The following is a 21,534-nucleotide window of genomic DNA, read 5'->3' as shown; positions in this document are numbered from 1 at the left end:
GTAAGAATTCTTTTGTTTTGTATGTGGTGTTTTATAGTACAGTGGCTGGACTACATTTTGATTGCTTAAGTATCTGGATATATTTTATCCAGCAAATAACTGACATCTATGTATATGACATGCTGTTGGTCATATGCTTTCCAGTAAGTTTTGTTCATTCTATTTTTATGTTACTTCCAGGTTTAAGTTTGAATGTTATTTTGAAATGTGTAGATTTTGCTATCATATAATTTTCCAGCTATAACTGTGATGTGAGAACATATTTCCCTATTTTTCATTCTCTCTTTCAGGACACAAATGTAAGTTTAACTAACAAATACAAGTGCACTGTATCCTAAGTGAAATAGATATTGTAGGAATATTCCAGAAGAAAGGTTCTTTTGTTGCAGGGTTTTATTATTTGCTCTAATGAATTTTAAACTTGTGCATGCAGTTAACATATTTGTGCACTCTTGTAACCTTGCTTTAGAATTACCAGTGAATTATTATATTTAACACTGTGTACCAATATGATTCACATTGAATAATAATAGCTTATATTCTCATCTGGAAATGTTTATGTGCATGTTTCTGCCATGACAAATTTCATGTGCCTCTGTTCCTCACAACTTATTCCTGCTGTTAAATATAGTTGGTTGTTTTTATAGATGTCTCACTGCTCATATCTGTCTGCAATTAGTACAGATGATGCTGCATGAACTACACACGCAATTTATCCTGTTCCATGTTTGGATGACTGGCTATAACTAATTTCATGGTACATGGTTTTTCTTAAGAAGTCAGTAGTTGCTCACTTGTTCAAGAAATTTCCTGGTGTGAAATCAGAAAATTTATGACAATTTTTTTTAAACTTGCCATTAGACTTTCTCGAGAGTCACTTCAATATATCCCATCTCACTCAACCTATACAACTTATGAAATTGAGAAGGTATGTTTAAGTAACCTAAATATCATTTAACTCAGGAAATGTAAGTTTTAATTTTTTTCAGATAATTTTAATGATGTATAATTTTTTTCTCAGTGATATGTATTGCAGAATATGATTTACCTATGCACTGATCCATGTACTTGCTTTATCTATTGGGCCGCATGTACCAGCGGAGCACTACATTCTGAAAACATGTCTGACATTAGCTGGCATTTTAACTATTGAATCTCTTTTTGAAAAGCCTTGTTTGATGTGATTATCTATTTTTAAAGTGATAAATAATTGATTTTTAGATGGGATAAGTAAGAGTATTAGGTTAGAGAACTTTAAGCCTAGTTGATTATATTCACAATTGTGTTTCAGTATGTGGAAGCTACTTTCTGCATTCAAAGTGTGGAGGATTTCTTGCTTATAGCCAAAAAATTTATAAAGAGTCTGACAACAAAGAACCTTGCTCTGTGTCGCAGCAATAAGCTTACATGGGCATCTAATTTTTTTACAGTTTATAGTATGTAATAGTAGTGATAATTTTTTTTATTTAAATTTAAGACATCTGACTGACTGACTAACTAACTAACTGAAGTGTCCCCATTTCATCTGTGTCCAAGGTAGTTGCCCCATTCATCTCCCTAATGTGTTAATGTGCCCCTTTTTACAGAAATACCCTGAAACATTTCACAAATGAAACCACAGCCAGGGGACTGCTGCTGTAGATGGGTTTCTTATTTCACAATTCTGTGTGTGTGTTTGATTTTTAAAACCATATGACATTAAGTTCATGTACCACTTGACATGGTAGGTGAGGAAAAGCAGATATGGCGCCATCAGGAGCTTGAAGAGGAGAAGAAAAGTGTCCGTTTCAACTTGGAGCAGGAGCTGGACATCCATTTCAATCTATCTGACTTGTCAGACCACGATGGGGTAGAAGAGGAAGATGAAGAAGATGAGGATTGGAACTCAGATGAAGAGGATTTGGATGAGGAGCGTTTTATTGCAGGCATCAAGGAGTCAAGTAGGTACCCTTATTCACAGACTGCAGTCTGCTGATTTCATGTGTTAGCTCGTGTTAAGTTCTGCTCTGAGTTAAAAGTGGTGTGCTGTGCCAGTAATACACACTAAGAAGGAGGTAATGCTTTACATATTCAGTTGTATTTATTTTCTGTAAAAATCATTTGTAGTAGGGTTTTATATGTTCAAACTCATCTGTTATTCGTAGGATTATGTGTAAAAATGTATTTTTCTGGAAAAAGTGAATAGTAGGGAACATCTGGTGATGAAGTTACCAGTAATTATTTCAACAGCAGAAATCATTTGTGAATCTGTATTGTAAAATGTAGTGTCTGTTAACTAATGTATAAAAATAAGTTAAATGTCTTACGTTGTACTGTACTCAGATGATAGATGATTGAATTTAAAACTATTATTAGGTAGTGGGTTTAGTGAAGAGTATTTTCTACAGTATCTCGGTGTATATTGACAGAAACTGCTATTATGAAACATTTCTGTTCTAACAATTACATTCTTTTCAGTACCTTCGATTGAAATCTCTGTAAACATGCACTAAAAATGTGTTTTCTTAAGCACTTGTATCATCACCTTAATCTCATTGTTGTTGAATTATAAAGGGTTATTTTGTTTTAAATGTTTCTTTCAGGTACTTTACACCTCATGGATACTTCTGCTTTAAAAGAAATATCAACAAGTGAACGTGCTGTCGGGAATATATCTCACATACCTGTACAGAGATTGGCTGGTAGCATAAAACATCAGTTGACTGAATCTGACGAAAGGACAAATTCAGGTCCAACAAAGCAGATTAACAGACCAGGTGCAAAGAGTGTCAATGGGACAAGATTTACCATAGAACGAGTTCATGAATCTGAGACGGAGGGCTTCCCTGTTCATTTGTCAAAACAGTCAAAATGCAGCCCTTCATCCCAGCAATCAGAATTCACTGTGACTGAGCCATATGAAAAGACTGATATGCAATATACATCTAATGTAATATCAAATGTAGTTTGTTTAAGTACTGATGTACTTAGCTCTGCAGTTGCATCTGTACATCCAGTAAATGAGTTCAAGGAAGGGACTTCAGATGTTTTGAGTGACAGAATTGTTAAAGATGTGGATGAAGTAGGTGTTGGTCAAGAAGAAGGTGAATTGAAGAAGAATACAAATAAAGTTGTAAATGACAAGTCTACTGCCAAAGAGGGACAAGATGAGGAGGTTGAAACTGATGTGAAACAAAAAGAAAATACTGAGGAAGCTTTTCGTAGAGAATTTCAGGAACAATTTGAAGCAGGGCAGGAAAAATATCAGGCAAGTCAACATAGGCATCAGGAATTTCTAGTGAAAGAAATTCAGAAATTAGAGGAAGAGAATGAAAATGCATTACAAAAACATCGAGAAATACTGGCTCAGAGGCTTAAAGAATCCATCATTCAGTTGGAAAATGAACAGGTACATATTTACATTTGTATATAAAATTAATAAAAACACCCATTTTCATCCACTTTTGTGTTTATCTCAGGAAATATACCTCAAATCAGAAGTATTTCATAGTGAAGAAATAGACTGTCAAGTTTTCTTCTCCCTTCTTTTATTTATATCTTTGGTATTATGTAGTGTGCTGTTTCCCTCGTGTCTTTAATACTCAATTTTCAAACATAACTTTGTATTTCATATAAATATTATACATTTTCTTAGGAAAAATGTCTGGAGACATTACAATCTCAGCTTTCAAGAAAGGAAGAGGAACATGAAGCTAGACTTAAGTTGCAATTTCAAGAAAATATTGTGGCCTTTGAGAAGGACCTCAAAACACGACAGGAAAATCAGGAGAAATGTATGCGGTAAGCGTACTATAATATTTACAGATGTTGGTCAAATTACATATTCAAGTGGACACTGGACTCATATTATAACAGATAATCTGGCTTCTTTAATGTATTTTCCTTGGTTATAACAAATAAAATGAAAATGTAATATGGAAGTCATTTCTGTCTTTTCATATTTAATCTCCAGAACCACTCACCAGACTTTGATTACAAAGAATTGAGATTTTAGTGGAGCTAATTAGTTAATTATAATGGAAAACATTTTGTGCTGGTAAACTGTGACAAATTTATAGGTCCTGTGAATAGTTGTAAATCCATGTTATAGGGAGAACATGGAGGCATCGCTTCAAGAACTAAATTATGCATTGGCAGCAGAACATGAAAGACAGATTACAGCCTTGCAGCAAGAGCAGGAACAGATGCAGTCACGGCAAGTACAAGAATTCAAGAAGAGACTAGAGGATGATAGGATACTCCTTGAGCAGCAGACTTCAGAACAGGAAGCCAAGTTTGAGCAGGAATTGGCACATAAGATGGAGGAGAAGTTTGCTCAGTTGGAGAAAGCTCACACTGAGCATGTGCAAGAGCTTGCTAAGAAGAATGAACTGGAAATTGAAGCTACAAGAATTCAGTTGCAAGAAAAACTGGCAGCTCACAAGGATGTGCTTCAACAAGCTCATTTAAAAGTGAGTACAGGTCACTACTCGATGTCCTGGGTCAAGTGATTTAGATTTACCATTGTCTTGGAAAATTCACAAAAGTAATGAAGGCAATTCAGTTAATGCAGGAATTCAGATAAGAGACTGAAAGTATTTGATCTGTTGGCAGTATTGTATCTAGGATTTAAATTCAGGGGCCACTTTTGAATATATCTGTTTAAAATAATGTATGTTATTGAGATCTCGGGTTTTCACATCAGTGAAGATGTCTGTGGTGGTCTTCTGGGTTGAGTACATGGTTCTTATGGATGAAGATGGTGGCACTATGTTCTTCCAAAGCACTGGTATTTACCTATTGTGACAGTTTTTTGTGATTTTCCTTCCTTCAGACAAGTGCCAGGATTGTACCTTAGATTGGTCCACAACTGCTTCCTTCTGTATCCTTTCTGATTCATTACACATTAAGTATCCTATCATTCAACACTGTGTAGACTAAGCTAGTGTTAGCATTGTTAAGTAAACCGTAAATAAATAAATAAATATGTTGCCAGGGTGTGAAATGGCTCAGGTTTGGGTCTATTGTGTTAATTGATTGATTAATAATGTGAAATGACTGAACACTGATTTCAAATTTTAGTAAGAGTGCTTCAAATGTATGAACAAGAGACCGCATTTTTATTGTACACTCTAGGAGATGGATGCAATAGATGTACAGTTACGTGAAACCATTGACTGTGCACGAACAGCAAAACTGTCAGAGCTGGATGAAGCAAAGAGAAGGACCGAGTCACTTGAAAAGTTGAAGAGAGAAATGGACCAGGAACTAGAAAGGAAGAGGCTTGAGCTCACAGCAGATCATGATACCATTATTAAAGAGCTAAAAGCAGAAAATTCTGCTAGAATTGAGAAGTTGAAACTGGATTTCAGAATGGAGGTGAGCTATAAGCTTTTTATCAGAATTTTTATCATTGTTATTATACAAGTTTTTGAAGTGTATGTATTCAACATATCTTAACTTGCATTTTTTTTATTAGCAATATGGTCTAGATGCATGGGTCATATAGTATGAATGGGAGAGATTAGAAATACATAAAGTTTCATCTGGTACCTACAGAGTTTATCAAATGCGTCTGAGATTCCTTGTGAAGGCTGTCTTTATACATCATCTTTATCCGCATGATTGCTGTGTCAACCTCGTTGGTTGAAAAATCCATGTTGTTGCAGTAAATAATATTTGAGTCATACTCCATACTGTTTGCAATAATTAATCAGTGGAATGGTAGGGCTGTGGTAGTGGAATTAAGCAATGGCTTTTTTTAGTTTTCATTTCTTCTTCCTTACAATTAACTTCGTCTTTCTTAATTTTAAGTAACAGTTATTTCTTTACTAATTTAGCTGCCTATTTCAGGAGGAACGGGTTCGTAAGGAACACAGTGAACGATTAGATGAACTCCGGTCGCGTCTGAGTCGTGAGTTGGAGCTAGAACGGCAGAGGATAGTTAAGGGCAATGAACAGCAAAATGATTCAGCCCGCCAGGAATTAGTAGAAAGTTCTAGGTAAATTCAGAGCTGTAAGGATACTCTATACTTCTAGTCAATATAAGCACTGAAATATTCTGGATATTCTAAAGTCTCATCACCAGTATGCAGGATAAACCCATAGTATAAAAGTATCTGTTGAATCTTACAAAATCATAACTGTATTAATGAGGAAATTAGGAGCAGATTAAATTCAGGGAATACTTGCTACCATTAAATCCAGAAACTGTCTTCCTATTTCCTATCTAATGACTTACAGTATAAAATATACAAAACTATTTTACTCTCTGTTTTGTATGCTTATGAAACTTTGTGTCTCACACTGAGGGAAGATCATAGAGTCTTAGAGAATGAGGTTCTGAGGAGATAGAGAAAAGTACGTAATGAGCAGCTTCAGAATTTTTACTCTTTGTTAGATATTGCCACGGTGATTAACTAAAGGAGGTTGGGATAGACTGTACATATAATATGCATTGTATAGTTGAAACATGCATACAGTATTTTGTTTGTTTGTTATGATAGAATAGATGGCTGGATACAATTTAAATGTATCTGGAAGATACAGGATGAGAGGTTGTGGATGGATTAAACTGGTGAGATTTCAGTTCTCATGATAGAGACTATGAAGTTGGCAATCTTCTGGGATGTTTTATAGTATAATTTGGTAAACGTTTACTGATGTTTCAGAGGAGCTTCCTATGTCTGAAATGTCTAAACTTCTACCATACTACACAACACAACATTCCAGAAGACAGTTATCTTCTAGGATTAAAATGTCTTAATGTAGGATCCAGTAGCGGACTCCTGTGAGCACCATAATGAACTGTTTAGTTTCATAGAGGATGGAGAATTTTTTAATCAGCTGGTTAACTGTCTGCAAACTGTTAAGTTTCTATAGTTCCAACCCCATTATTTTTGTATTAAGTTCTCTCCATATGAGGTTTCTGTTAATTTAGTGTCCAAATCCATTGCCCCAAGAGAAACCTTTAATGGTGATTTCACTGTAGTTATTGCATGAGAATATAATAACATTTGTTTTTTGTTTGCTGATTTTTTAAAAATGCAGACAGACAGTGAATTTTTAAACCTTGTTTCATCTGCTTAGTACATTGTATCTGTGCTGCAGAGAGTATGAAAAGCTTCGCTGTGAGAAGCGCCTCTTAGAAGATAAATATCGCTCACTCAAAGAGAAGTACATCAGACTGAAAACAGATGTAAAGATATCAATGGAGAGGCGGAAACGACGTGATGCGGGCGGGACCACAACAGGATCAGAGACTGAACGTTCTACATCACACAAGGCAGGGGCTGCCGGTTGTGTGTCTGCTGAACCCAGGTGGGGCTGAAATGAACAGGGCTTTTATTTTAAGACCGCGAAACAGTCATACAAAATTTGTACTTAGCTTTTGATGCTTATGTATTTCTGTGAACTTTATTAGTCCCTGAACTACTGCTATAGGCTATGTAAAAGTTATCAAGTTATTTCAGGGAAATTGATCAGCATCATTAATGAATGTAGATATCACCTTACTGCATCGTTGATTTAGAGCTTGCTTTTTTTGTGCCCAAGCATTTAATACCAGAGACTTACTTTGTAAATCCATGTTGTATTTCAACTGATGCTGGTGCTAACAGGGGCCGCCAGCAGGCTAGCGGTGGCAATGGGTCTTCTACAGAAAAGCAGTGCTCTAGCAAGAAACGAACTGGTACAGCAGAAGGAGTGCCATCAGAGTTCAAGACAGTCACTGTGCAACCAGTGGGAGGCAACAATGAAACTATAACTGCTACTAATCCAAAAAACTGGCAGCTACCCCCCAAGCCGCTGAGTGGGAGGCAAGAGGAGGCCAGTGTGGACAGTGATAACATATCATCATCTGTCTCTTTACATCCACAGAAAGATGGGAAACATTCAGGTATTTATGCTGAGGGTCATGTGTTGCTTGCTTATGTGTTATAAGAATCAAAATATTTGTATTTACTGTATTCTGACTGTGAAATAAAACTTTATTTACTTTATTCAGCTGACATGTTTCATCTACGATATGTGAGACATCATCATGGATTATTTACCTCCATGTTAACTAACATAGAGCCATGATTAAAAACATTTTTGAACTTCATCAGAGATATAAAAATCATTAGTAACAATAAAATGAAGTCAAAAGTTGCAATAAATTACCTTGATTCAGTTACATTCTCCAGTTCTTAATTATAAATGTCTCTGTTCACAAGCAGCCCTTTTTTACTGAGGCGATTGTTCCTTCTTGTAACTTATGCAGGGCTGCTTGTGAGTGCAGTAGCATATGGGTTCTAGAAGAAAATGTTAAATTACAATGACTGTCTTCTGGATTGTTGCACTGTGTAGTGTGGAAGTTTACTAACATTTCAGAGGTGCTTGCTGCCTAATCATTGCCGTGATGATGGAGACAGCAAGCACCTCTGAAATATCAGTAAACTTCTGCCAGACTACAAGGCACAACAACTCAAAAGACATTTTTATACTTACCACTGTGATAACCTCAAATCTCTTAAATATTAAGTCAGTGTTTATTTCAATTTGTTTGGCAATTTTAGAGTAATTTTAGCTTATTTTAATATCATTAACAATTTTTACATGTTTAGTGAAGATCCATAATGATATAATTAAATTATTTTCCTAGATTAGTAAATACACCCTTATGATGTTTGAGATATTATTGATGGGTAAATAATGCCAGAAACCATATTTCACTGTCAGAATGCAGTAAATACAAGCAAATATACTGGTAAGTTTTGTCTACAGTGTAGAAAAAATGTTTCTTATAAAGTGTGGTCACTATAAATTAAATCTGTGTAGTGGTGAATGTCAGCAGTAGAGCAATAAGGTTTCAAATTAATTAATGTTCAGGAGTACTGTTCTGTTCTGGCTGATTGTCAAGAGGAAGAAGTTAGGAAATTAGATGAATTTTTAATTTTAGACCTTAATAAAAACATCCATTAGCTGTCCCACTACCTCAGTTTGAAAATTGTGGGTGCTAAAACAGTATGAAGTTTAAACTTATAGAACAGCAGTTTATATAATTGTTTTTGATGGAATTGAATAATCCTTTGTGATACTGGTGCATTTTGCATGCCAGAAGAGTGCACATGTAGAACTTGTTTTGCAACTGTAGAGAAAAATATTAAAACTAATTCTTTTTCTTGATTGTGATGTACCTCTATAAGGCAGTGTAAGTGTTGCATTACTATCTTGTGTCTCAAATTGAAATTGTTAAAAAAGGACTGACATGCAGAACTGCTAATTGTTACAACTGGACCAAAATTCTTAAAAAACTTTCCAGATCCTACAGACTCACACAACACAAATAATAATCGCAGACGTCGTCAACTGTTCGGACGTCTGAAATCAGCATCCACTTCACGTCTTCTCCAAAACAATAAAAATAACAATAGTGGACGGGCAGAAACTTGTAGTAATCAAGATGACTCTTCATGCTCACCTGTTGAGAATCTGCGAAGGCAACTTCAAAAGCTAGAGGACCTAGAAGATCAATTCCCTGCATCAACACACACTGACACATATCTGCGATATCCGTTCAGAACAGACTCTGGTCAGTAAAGTATTTACAAGATGAATCTGTCTTTATCTAAGTATACCAAACATGTAAGGCATTGTATGCTTTGTATGGATAATTCAGAATAATGTAACTAACTAAATTATTTATTCCACTGAGCAGAATAGTTTTGACAAACTGATAGTTATACAGCTGATCAAGAAACTCCTTTCCCTTAATTAAACCCAAAGGTTCATTAACTTGTTCACAGTACTCTGCCACTGAACTTGTACTGAGCAAGATGAATCCAGTCTGGACCATCACACCCTGTTTCTTGAACTTTTCAGTATGAGGTGCAATGCGTATTATGCCATCACCTTCTGGTGCAGTGGCATAATATGCATTTCATACAACCAACTCATACTTTGTGCTTGTCTTGCTCATTTGAACTACATGGATTCTTACAATAATTTATTTACCGTCTTTACACAAACTTAAAAATGTTGTTAAAATTACTTAAAATTATAACATTTTTTCGTTAGATACAGATGTTGTTACATTTTACATTGACGACATGTTTCGATGTTATCTCATCATCATCAGGTCTATCAATTAAAATCTGTTGCACTTCTTGCTCTGCGTATATTGATTTGTTTTATTTGTTTGATTTTTTAAGTTCCTTCCATTAAATTTGAAGGCTGTGCCCGAATGCTTTAAATCGGGTTGTATGTGATGTGTTGTGTCCGATATTATGGGCCAGTAGATTGCAACTGAGCTGTGTGTATCGTGTACACACAGCTCAGTTGCAATCTACTGGCCCGTAATATCGGACACAACACATCACATACAACCCGATTTAAAGCATTCGGGCACAGCCTTCAAATTTAATGGAAGGAACTTAAAAAATCAAACAAATAAAACAAATCAATATACGCAGAGCAAGAAGTGCAACAGATTTTAATTGATAGACCTGATGATGATGAGATAACATCGAAACATGTCGTCAATGTAAAATGTAACAACATCTGTATCTAATGAAAAAATGTTATAATTTTAAGTAATTTTAACAACATTTTTAAGTTTGTGTAAAGACGGTAAATAAATTATTGTATTAATAAACACAAACATGACGCAATTAAGATATAAATTACATGGATTCTACTTGAGTGCTGTTTGAGGTGAAGGTCTACAGATTTTTATTGTGTATATGATTGTGGAAATTTACCAGTTTTACATGGAGTGGATTAGTTCAGTGAATGCACGAAGGCATCTGAATTATCCTTCCTACAAACTAAGAAGTGTGAGGAAATGCAATAGCATTGGCTGGCCTCCCGTTGAAAATTTTCAGAACTGAGAAATTCAGGAAAATTCTCTGCAGTGCAAATTATAATAAAAATAATCTTAGATTGTGGGTTAATTATTTACATGTTTTGAGCATTATGATTTCCATTTTAAAGTATATTAAGTAGTACAGACACAGTTACTAATTATTTTTATCATAGCTTATGCTGGATTTATTGCTATTGGATATTATATATTTGGGCATATAAGGGAGAGGTCTTTGTTGTGAATATGGCTTACTGTAGAACATATCTGTTATAGGTGCTGAACCCAGTTCAATAATGATGTTGTCATATGCAGGCCAGTTGGGAAGCTCAGAACTAGAATTCTTCCGTCATCGGATTCACCTAGAACGTGACTCAGTACGGAGAGCTAAGGACTTCCTGAGAGCGCAACGCACTAGTTTCCAGTCCAGGCAGAGGGAACTTAAACAGCGGCAACTAGATGGCAGCACAACAGCACGCAACATGCTAGATCAGCTTTATCAGGTAGAAGAAAAATCTGTTTTGTTATTATCACGTGAATAGTCACTGAATACATCAGTGTGGCATACAGCTTTAGCCCTAACTGGCATCTGTCCAGCAAGCAGAAGCACTAATTCCATAATATTTATATTGTAGTAACAGAGGATTTAGGAGATTTTAACATCCATATAATAGGGGTGTGTCACTTGGACATTAACTCCATGGTTTATGGTTTAGTGGTATGCTGCTGTAATGAGTAAATTAGTGAAGATCTCTTAAGTGATGTCTGTGCCAACACATGTACATATTGATACTAATGTGCTAAGATTTGTTTATGGTTTCTTATTTTTGCATGATAGTTTCTAATATCACAGAGATGTGTATTATGAAGATAAATTGTACATTTCTAATGTGATGCATTTTAGGAAGAACGTGAATTGACTGATATGGAAGTGAGTTTACACAGGACTCGGGGACTCCTAGGAGAGAAAATAATTCGCTTGCGACACTTGGAACAGTCACTGCATCGAGCCTCTAGCCCACGGTTGAAAGGTCATGAAAAACCTGAACCCAGAGAAGATGCTACATTGAGTGATCTCAGCTCACACAGTGGATCTTCTGGGTTCAGCAGTACCGAGTTGGGTACTGATTCTCAGTTAGGTTAGTTGAAATATGCTTTATTACGTAGGATGTCTGACATAATCAGACCAATGTTATTGTGCAGCAACTAGCAACACTAGTGAGTTCTTCTGACCACACAATTCAGTATTTATGTCAAATAGACATTGGGATTCAGTTTGTTTTGTTGTTACAGCAGGCACAGTGGTTCTGCATATAGATGTAGATATTATGGTGAATATTAAACAGTTGTACTGCTTCTGAAGATTCAGAAGGAACAGGCTATCTATGTCAGTCTATCCATCTGTCTTCTTTCATTCTATTATGGACATAAACTATTAGACATTAACTGTGTGATTTTCGTGAAACTTGCTATGAACTTGAAGCCAGTAAAAATATCTTTACTTCATAGTTTTTAACTCCCTGTTATGTATTTCATTATGATGGTCATGAAAACATGTTTGGTTGGAGAACAGTAGTTTCATACAAAGGTAGGTCATGGAATATGGGTATTTGGAGAACAGGTAACTTTCACTATGATAACTTTTTAGGAATGTGGGTAATTACAACATGAAAATTCACACATATATTTTGAGACAATATATTTTGATTTATCATTGTAACATAACATGTTGAACTTAACTCTGTAAAATGTTATAAAGTACTGTTAGCACTAATAGAATTAAAGTGACATGGAACAATAAAGTACATGATACCAGCAGCAAGTGCTTTTACTGCTGGTACAGAGATAGTGATAATTGTTAAAAATATATCATTGTTTTAGGAAAGACTAGTAATGCACATCAACACACTAGGGGGGGTGGAACATGTGGTAATGGTCATTACCAAGAGTCGACTGAGATTATCCAAAGCCTTGAGAACCTTAATACAGAGATACGTGGGATATGGGAAGTGCTGAATAAGCAGCAGAAAAGCAGCACAAACAGGCAAGGTGAGTATCATGTAGCTTCAGGGACAATGGCATGATAATTTAGCTTTGTTTGCATTTACTGATGTTTAGTCTATAGCTCATAAATGTCAGTGTTCAGATTTCCTTATATGTTCTAGTTATATAGTAGGAAATATGTTACTTGTTTTATATTTTTAGAGCAGTGTTTCATAAAATAGGTTGCAAGCACAGTGCTTTGCTGCTGGCATCACTATTCATGGGGTCTTGATATAATAATATGTTTAGTGTTTAATGTGGTTGTAGGTCATAAATATATGTGCAGATTTTTTAATTAAATTTATTTAAATTCTAAGCAATGGCATACAAATTTAATTTTGCGGAGATGAAACATTTCTAGAGTTACTGGATTAAGTGAGGTTTTACTAAACATTTAAACCAGTACAGCAAGTGTGGATGTGTGTGTGCCACAGTTGTACCCCCTCCCCCATTGGTGTACCCTGACATGGGTTGGCCCATGCTGGTGGGCTCCCGAGGCACAGCCACTATGCAGGCGTTGCAGCAGGCTCAGCAGAACATGTCTACCATAGGCCAGTTAACTCCTCCTACTCTCCCAGGCCCACAAAATGCTACTGCCCAGTTCACAGTTGCTCCAGGTTAGTAGGTGATGAAAGTGTTAGACATTTGTCCCAAATGGGAAAATTCTTGGTTCTGGATTAATTATAATATTAAAATTATAGTACTGTCACTGTAACAAGTGGTTGTCTGTAGGTCAGAATGGATCGCGTCAACTTACACAGCTTGGTACAGCACTGGCTCATCAAAATGGAACACCATTCAGAACAGTTGTACTTGGGCAGGGAGGTGGTACAGCTGTTACTGACTCATCCCTTGTAGAACGCACTCGAAGTCTACGTGACTGGTTGCGACAAGCAAGGATTGACTCGGCAGACATCATTTCTCCAGGGCAGGCTACATTGTAGGTATCAAAATGCTGTCATGGAGTAAGTCAGATGTATGAGAAGTACATTCCTTCACATATTTGTTAATGAGATTGGTTTTGGCAAGGTTTCAAAAATGGTGTCAGATGATTTTGTTCTTATATGTTTCTATATTTATTATGTAAAAATATTTATATTACATTTATTAATATATTGTTAACAATAATTTTTATGTGTCATTTATAATATGCAAATAAGAAGATTATCAGTATGTCTCAACATAACAAATTCATGTTGGCATTATTTTATAGAATCCTCTTTTTCCAACCAGCCATCTAGTTGAATTATTTGACCTAGTTCTTGGATTTCCTTCATAAAGCAGAACAGTAATCATCTTTTGAGGTTAATATCTGCTGTATGCAACGAGAAGAGCAGTAAAAATGCCATAGTAACTCGTAAATGATCTGTGATGTTTTATATAACATCTGTATATACTGTGCATTTAAAAGGTGTGTAAGCAAGGAAACATGCAGTTTAACAGTATAGGGCATTTGTGTTAATTTACTAAATTGTTTTTTTAACCAAACTGGCTGTTATTTTAAGTTTTTAACTATTCAGTTAAACCAAGAATGACAAATTTGTGGCCTGTGTTTCAGATCCAGTCTCTGAAGTCATTTTAATTATTTATTTATAGTTTATTTAATGACACTTTTTCAGTAGCTCAGACTGTATAGTGTTGACTGAAGTAATTTTATCTGGCAAGTACTATTCCTTCCAATTAAATTTTGTTTGATGTAGGATATCAGAAAAATTTTGAATTCCCACAGTGACCTTATTAACATTGAGATCTTTCACAACAACGACATTCTTGTGCTATAAGCCATGATATTGTTAATTAGAATTCAGATGTTTTAGAAGTCCCTTATATTTCCAGCATCAGGACTGCAAGCTTCTGGGAGTTTCATTCAGTCACAATAAGTGCAACTATTGTTGAAGAAGATTTCAGTGAATTACTCTCTTCATGTTGAATATTTTTGAAGATGGGGTTAATGATGGTAATATGACAAATGTTATGGAAAATCATGATTTAATAATTTTAGTTTGGATTATATTTTTGAAAGCTTTATAAAGTTTACACATATTGAAAATTGTTAGGCACATACACGATTCTCCACTGTAACTGCGTAATTTCAGTTCTATACCCATGTCTTACATATCCAAATTAATAATCCATTTCTGAATTCTGTTAAAATTCTTGTTGTAAGGTTTATGTTCAGAAGAAAATTTGACTTTTCTTGTGCTTTAAGACTTTATTCCTTCCTATATGTGCCTTTTTGAAGAGTATGGACAGGGGTGGATACCCTATCCTGAGGCCTAATAATTTTCATCATGGGATCTAATTTTATTAGTTCTTTAGCATAATGGGAAAAGGATTAAGTTAAAACTGACAAGCTCATAGAAACTGGAAGCCAAAATTCAGGAACATTGTCAAGTTTGTGTGCTGATGACATAAATGTTATAGTTTTGTTTGTGTTTAAACAAACATTTCCAATTTAAGTGTGTAAACAGCAGCTTATTTTGTGGTATGATTCTTATGGTAAGGTTTTTGAAACTTGCTTACACCGTTCTCAAATAATGCTGTCTGTGATGGTGTTGTACCAAGTGTCATGACTGTAGAAAGAATAATTATTGTGTGAATTACCATAGGGTTTAGGGCAAAGAAACCTAACAAGTTAGTTGGACTGTCATACCTTTGCCCAGTGTTAGTTGTGGTTACCGTGAAATAAATGTCTTAAAATTTGTTTTACATTGGAATATATGAAGGCTATAATTATTTTAATTGTAACATTTTAATTTTCCTGCTGCATTATTTTTATTAAGGCTAATATGATCACATTAATTAAAGAGCCTTTCGTTACTTTATTGTTGTCTAGTTGAAGTATATCTAGAAATAGAAACAAAATTATTTTAAATAGTTGATAATTTATATTTTTTATTATTATAATTTAAGTAATGTAACAAGTTAATATATAACACTTGACCTATGTATTATAAAATATCTGATGTGTTTAAATGACAAAACACTGGCCTTTGTGATTATATCCCAAGTGAGAACATTATGCCTAGTGATATAATTGGGTATAGCAGGTCCAACAAACCCAAAGGTGGAAACATTTTATAACCATGTGTAATATTCTGAGAGTTTCAACTGATGCTAACTACTAGCTGGATCTAAGCATGCTGGAGTAATACAGGGAAGGAGGTGACTAAGTAAAAACATTTTGTTTTGTCTCAGTCTTACAGACCCAGTGAGCCTGTTGGAAAGTTCAAAGGTTAATTTTTATCAAAATTCTTAAACAATCGCTTCTACCTTGTGTCATATATGAGACCTAGTGCTTTTCTTTCTAGAAGTGAAGCACTAGTCCATTGTATTGAAGTATTGGCATGAAAGTAAATGCACTTTCCCTGTCTTTGTGAGGAAACTGAAATGTCTGTGAAGGTAAAGATTTCCAACATGGAAATACAATTTAGATTTAGAAAATCAATATAATCCTGATTACAGTGTAGGATAACCTATATGCTTACAAGTAAGTTATCCAGATTTCAAAAGCAAGGCCTCACATTGGGTTGAAAATGTTTAGTTATAAGGAGATTACTGAAACTTTTCAAGAATGGTGACATGCGTAATACTTCATTCAATGCATTATGGCATATACTTAGTCCAGCTGGTGGTGTGTGTCAGTAGCATACCATTAAACTCTTAAACCTTGGGTTAATAGTTTGTCCTCCAACCATGTAGTCCAGGGTATTAAATCCCCTGTTCATGTAAATAAAAGCTAAACTTTTGTAAGTTTTAAAAATATGTTTTTATAGTTCTAAAATATATTCATTTTAATTCTTTAAGTGCTATATTTTGAAATTAAATTATTAAAAATTTAAGATATATGCACATTAAAATTTCATTGTAAATGTCAGAGTCAAAAAGCACATAAGTTGAGTTAATCTAAGGTTATTCTGAAACACTGGTATCTGCATGTAAGTCCATATTGTGTTACAACCTAGAAGACAAACATCGAAATGTCTAATGACATAGCAATATAATAATAAAAAGTGCTGAAATTCAAATTAAATATCTATTGCCCCTTTTATAGAACGGAAAGATAAGTATAATTAGTTGTGAGATTTTATTGTCAAATTTTTTTGGAACTGAGAAACCCCATAAAAGAATATGTCAACCACTGTCTGAAGATAAAATGCATGACAGTGGCAAGTTTCTTTGATGCAGGATGGTGCTATTCCTGAGTAACCTGCCTATTTATTGCACTAGCTACAAATATGTTTGAATCACTGTAACGTAGGTTGTGAACTGAAATATCTTCAGGCTCAATTCTGTGCAGGCCATAGTTCAACTATATGGAGCTTGTGGCAGACACTAATGCTGTCACTCCTGTCCAATTCCTGTTATGTTGGTGTGGAGAAATTGTCATGGATTGCTGGTCATAGATACAGTTAAATCTCAATGTATTTATGGCAATGCCAAAGAAATCTTGCAGATATTTGTAATTCCATTTTTGGGTGATGATGACTGTGTTATTGGCTAGTTTGTCAGTGGTTAACCCTTCAAAGCCAAAGCTCATGTAATATTTAAGATTTTGGTCTGTACCTCAAAGAAAAAAGGACAAAAATCTCCATTACAAAGATCAACTGGTTAAAGCTATTTAAGGAAATAATCACTGTTTACACTGAGAATCTTACAAACTCCATAAAAACAAAATGCAGTATTACTGATTGTTAAAGAGAATGGTACATATAGTTACTGCTTGGATTTAAACATTTAAAAGAAAGGGTAATTTCAGTTTTCAAGGCAAAGTGACTGTCAGTAGATTCAGTTTTCATATTTACCACACAGGATAAAAAGCAGTGGACAATCCCATGTTTTGATTTGTGGACATGAAAAAGTGTATAAAGGGTTATAAATTCAAACTCATCCATTCCAGTTAACTGTACTTTATATTCCCCTGCTTATCACTGTTTGCCGAATATCTTTTGTAGGTGATACACTACCTCTAAATAAACTACAAACCATCTTAAAATTGGTCATCAAGTTATTTGCTCATATACATCATCTTCATAAGCCATACAGAAAAACTATGATTCATGAAATACTGCACTGTATATAATTACTAAGACTTACTGACCTATGATGTTGGAAGTGTTACTTGGATTAAAGACAGTAGAATCAAATATTTCATCCAGTAACATGTAGGTAACTTGGTTTTGGTATATGCCTTCCTCTTACACTACAGATATGCACAGTAGTACAAGAAATGTAAAAATACAGGGCAAGCATGAATGTTTTCACAGAAACTAAGTATACGTTCCTGTTCAGAGTATCGTTATCAGTCATGATATAATGTGAATTCTTATTCTTCATTATTATACATAAAATAAATACATGATAATTTACTGTACTGAATATTGTGAAATAATATTATACAGTATAGCACTATGAGATGTTATACTTTATTGTTCAAACTTAAGTAGTTCTTAACTTGTACAAAATTTGTTGTTATGTGATAGCTATTAACTGCTTGCTATGAAAATTAAATTATTATAATTGTTATTTGTACATGCATTATAATGATAGAGTTGTGGAAGTAAAACAACAAACATGGTAACTACCTGTTCCATGATTTTATACATGTACTTATTTTCTTACTTCCTGTAACTGTAATATTTACAGGGCTTGACAAATGCACTCACCTGGTCATCTGTAACAAGTGACAACTTACAGCTGGTTCTGTTACACATAAATTTTGAATTGTCTAGTAAAACATGATGAGAGAAATGCTGATGTGAATAGTGAACTAAGTTAGCATTTGTCAACACCTGGAAATTCAATTTTATTTAAACTTTGATGATATATTTATAATATTTTACATTTTTATAGCCATGTAAATATAGATGGCAGTCATCTGAGTTGTTGTGCCATGTAGCATTTTAGCTGTGCAGCTGGATTTCATCCCAGAAGATGGAGGCACTGTGTTCCTCCTTAATGTTCGTAGTACACTGCCAAAATGCTAGACAACACAAAAACCCAAATCATCATTTGGACTTACTCATAGATTTCAACTCTCAATATTTTCCATTTATTACAGACACTCCCTGTCAGTTATTGCTGATAGATGGTATTAAATGTGACTGGGAACTGTAAGTTGTTTATAGCTTCAGATATTTGGTTCAAGGTTTATCTAGTCTCTACAGAAAGCAGTTCATGCAGTTACTAGACATTAATATGAAATTGCGGCAGGAAACATGTTGCAGCGAGGACAGGAATCTTCAGATTACATTATTCCCAGTGAAGTAAACATATTGATATTATTTTATGCTCAGCATGGTTTGGTTCATATGTTATAAAATTAATTAAATATTGTATATATAAAGTGTTTTATATTATCAACTGTCATAAAATGGTTACAAAATGTCACGGAAGAAAATAGTAAAATATATGAAATCATATTCTGATGAAAACACTTCATCTCTCTGGTTCTGTGGTTCCCAAATGGTACACAGAATGCTTCGGTAGTTCACTAAAAATAACAGTGGATTTTTTGTATGTCAGTATTATTTTAAGGAAATATTGTATAAGAACAACACAGTATGGTTGCTGGCTGTGCTTTTGACTGCTTCAAAATTTGATACAGTGTGAATGTTTTGGCTTCAAATTTTTTTTATGTTGTACAGTCCTGCAAAACATATTAAAGTCTCTAGTGCTGGTCATCTTTTAAAGGACTTGGTATGGAAATGTGCTACTGCAATGTATACTGTGCCAGTTGCTGGTTTGATTGTATATAGCCTCTAGAAACAATGTAATGGAGCACAGTGTCATGTTTAGAAATTAAGGCATTTAAATAAGATTTAGGATGAAGGGAAAAAGCAAGTAAGAAAGGTGACTAATTTGTGCAGCTGCTGTAGTATGATATGATGATGTTTTTAATTAAGCCGTTGTGCAGAACTGCTTAACATAAAAGATTTAAAGGCATTGGACATTCACCGATTTCCTGATGCGTTGCTGTTTTATAGTTTCACTAGCTGCCCGTTACTGGTGAAAGTTGAGTTGCATGGAGATGAAGGTGTTAGAACAAATAAAATAGGTCCTGGAAGAAATATTGTTTGGAGAAATGAATGATATTTTAAGTGGGAGTTGGCATATTGTGATACAAACAGAAGGGTGAAGAATTCACCTCTGGCTGCACCATGCTGTTGGTAGAGAGGAATTTGCATGTGCTTAATATTTATAAGGTGTATGTAAATTTCTGAAACACTGCATTGCATCATTGTCAACTGGTAGCCTGTATTGTATCCAGGATTCTTAAAATTAATTCATGAGAGGGATTAATGCATTCATAAAAAGAATAGCAGATGTAATACAATGGCCTGTATAATACCCTGGCCAATATACAAGAGGGAAATGATTATTAAATAATGGTACTACTTTTGTGAATGTGTATTGGTATCCTTCCAATCATGTGGTGGTCAGAAGGGTGATTTCCCTGTCCTTTTTGTTTACATTGGGATTATTCTTGGGCAATCCAGAGAATATCTGTAAAGATACATGACTAACTGGACTACTTAAATTAAAATTTACAGTATTGGTATAACATATTGTACAATATGGGATTGCAGAATGTTGTATTGAAGTTCTATTTTACTGAAAAGAGTTAACATGCCCATAAATGTTTATCATCTAGCATTGTCATAACCTATTATGCATATGCATTGCAGTGTCACATGATTACTGAATTTGTGATATCATACCAAACAATTAGACATGCGTGTAGCCAACTCCTTACAGTTCACATAAAGTTAATACATAGTACTACATCAGAGGAGATTTTATTGTGCCCTCTGTCAGAATGCTGCAGAAATAATGGTATAATAAACTCTGAATTATCCATTTTTAACCTCAAATGTTTTTAAAAAAGTATTTGAAAAGTAACTTTCTAGATGTATTTGCCCATATCTGGCAATAGTATACTGCCCCTTATTCCCAGTTCTCATAAGAATACCCAGTTTTATGGTTAATTTACTTTGAGAATTTGTGATTGTCTACTTAGTTGCCATGAAAGCTTCAGATCATACATTAGTCAAAATTGTTATTTATGCAATGCCAAATGAAGTTTGTTGAACTAAAATGATATTATAAAAAGGAATAGTGGTAGATGCTGTTTATAAATTATTTATAGTGTACTAACAGCGGATAATATAGAGTCAATTATACTGGTAGACGTTTGTGCCATTTGTATTTACACAAAGTAACATATTAATGGTGGTCTTTGTATGTGAAATTTATAATACTGGAACTGAATAGCAGTCATAAAGAGTCTCATTACACATGCAACTGCCACAGGGTACTGGCCTAACCATTCAGGTTTTAGGGAAAAGAAGATTTTGAAGGAAATGTAAACTACATTATAGTAGATAAGTACAGAAAGGGGTAGGTGGTACTTTCATAGCATATTTTCAGATACATAGTTTAATTAAAGTTACAAAATGTGCATATTTATTGTAGTATGTTATATATAACTGGTTGCCATATTTACTGTTGTCAGAATTGTGCCATCCATTCTATCACACACCCAGGTACAATAAAGTATTTGTTGTTATACCGTCCATATAGTAATTTACATTTATTTAACTTATTATAATTTAAGAATTATAATGCTGACATTAAAATCTTAAGTAAACAACCATTTTTAATACTGT

General features: G+C 34.4%; 1 protein-coding gene across 3 annotated transcripts in view; it reads left to right on the top strand.

The window, feature by feature from the left end:
* Cep164 (centrosomal protein 164) overlaps window positions 1-21,521 on the top strand; it is a 31,185-nt gene extending 9,664 nt beyond the window's left edge. For 2 of the 3 annotated variants that reach the window (XM_087344976.1, XM_087344978.1), the window contains exons 7-20: window positions 1,728-1,940; window positions 2,583-3,388; window positions 3,635-3,780; window positions 4,091-4,451; window positions 5,116-5,358; window positions 5,833-5,981; window positions 7,090-7,299; window positions 7,599-7,876; window positions 9,284-9,553; window positions 11,099-11,325; window positions 11,727-11,961; window positions 12,704-12,871; window positions 13,300-13,482; window positions 13,598-21,521. In XM_087344976.1, coding sequence (XP_087201102.1) covers window positions 1,728-1,940; window positions 2,583-3,388; window positions 3,635-3,780; window positions 4,091-4,451; window positions 5,116-5,358; window positions 5,833-5,981; window positions 7,090-7,299; window positions 7,599-7,876; window positions 9,284-9,553; window positions 11,099-11,325; window positions 11,727-11,961; window positions 12,704-12,871; window positions 13,300-13,482; window positions 13,598-13,809 — 3,701 coding nt within the window. In that variant the 3' untranslated portion in view covers window positions 13,810-21,521. The remainder of the gene's footprint in view (window positions 1-1,727; window positions 1,941-2,582; window positions 3,389-3,634; window positions 3,781-4,090; window positions 4,452-5,115; window positions 5,359-5,832; window positions 5,982-7,089; window positions 7,300-7,598; window positions 7,877-9,283; window positions 9,554-11,098; window positions 11,326-11,726; window positions 11,962-12,703; window positions 12,872-13,299; window positions 13,483-13,597) is intronic. The other variant, XM_087344977.1, reaches the window with a different exon arrangement.
* The last annotated feature ends 13 nt before the right edge of the window (window positions 21,522-21,534 follow it).

This window comes from Zootermopsis nevadensis, unplaced genomic scaffold, assembly GCF_977971745.1.
Source record: "Zootermopsis nevadensis isolate Lab colony 2312 unplaced genomic scaffold, Znev_1.0 Znev_ptg000008l, whole genome shotgun sequence".
NCBI lineage: Eukaryota > Metazoa > Arthropoda > Insecta > Blattodea > Termopsidae > Zootermopsis > Zootermopsis nevadensis.
Note: the sequence above shows the minus strand (reverse complement) of the source record. Positions and strands in the feature narration are given on the sequence as shown.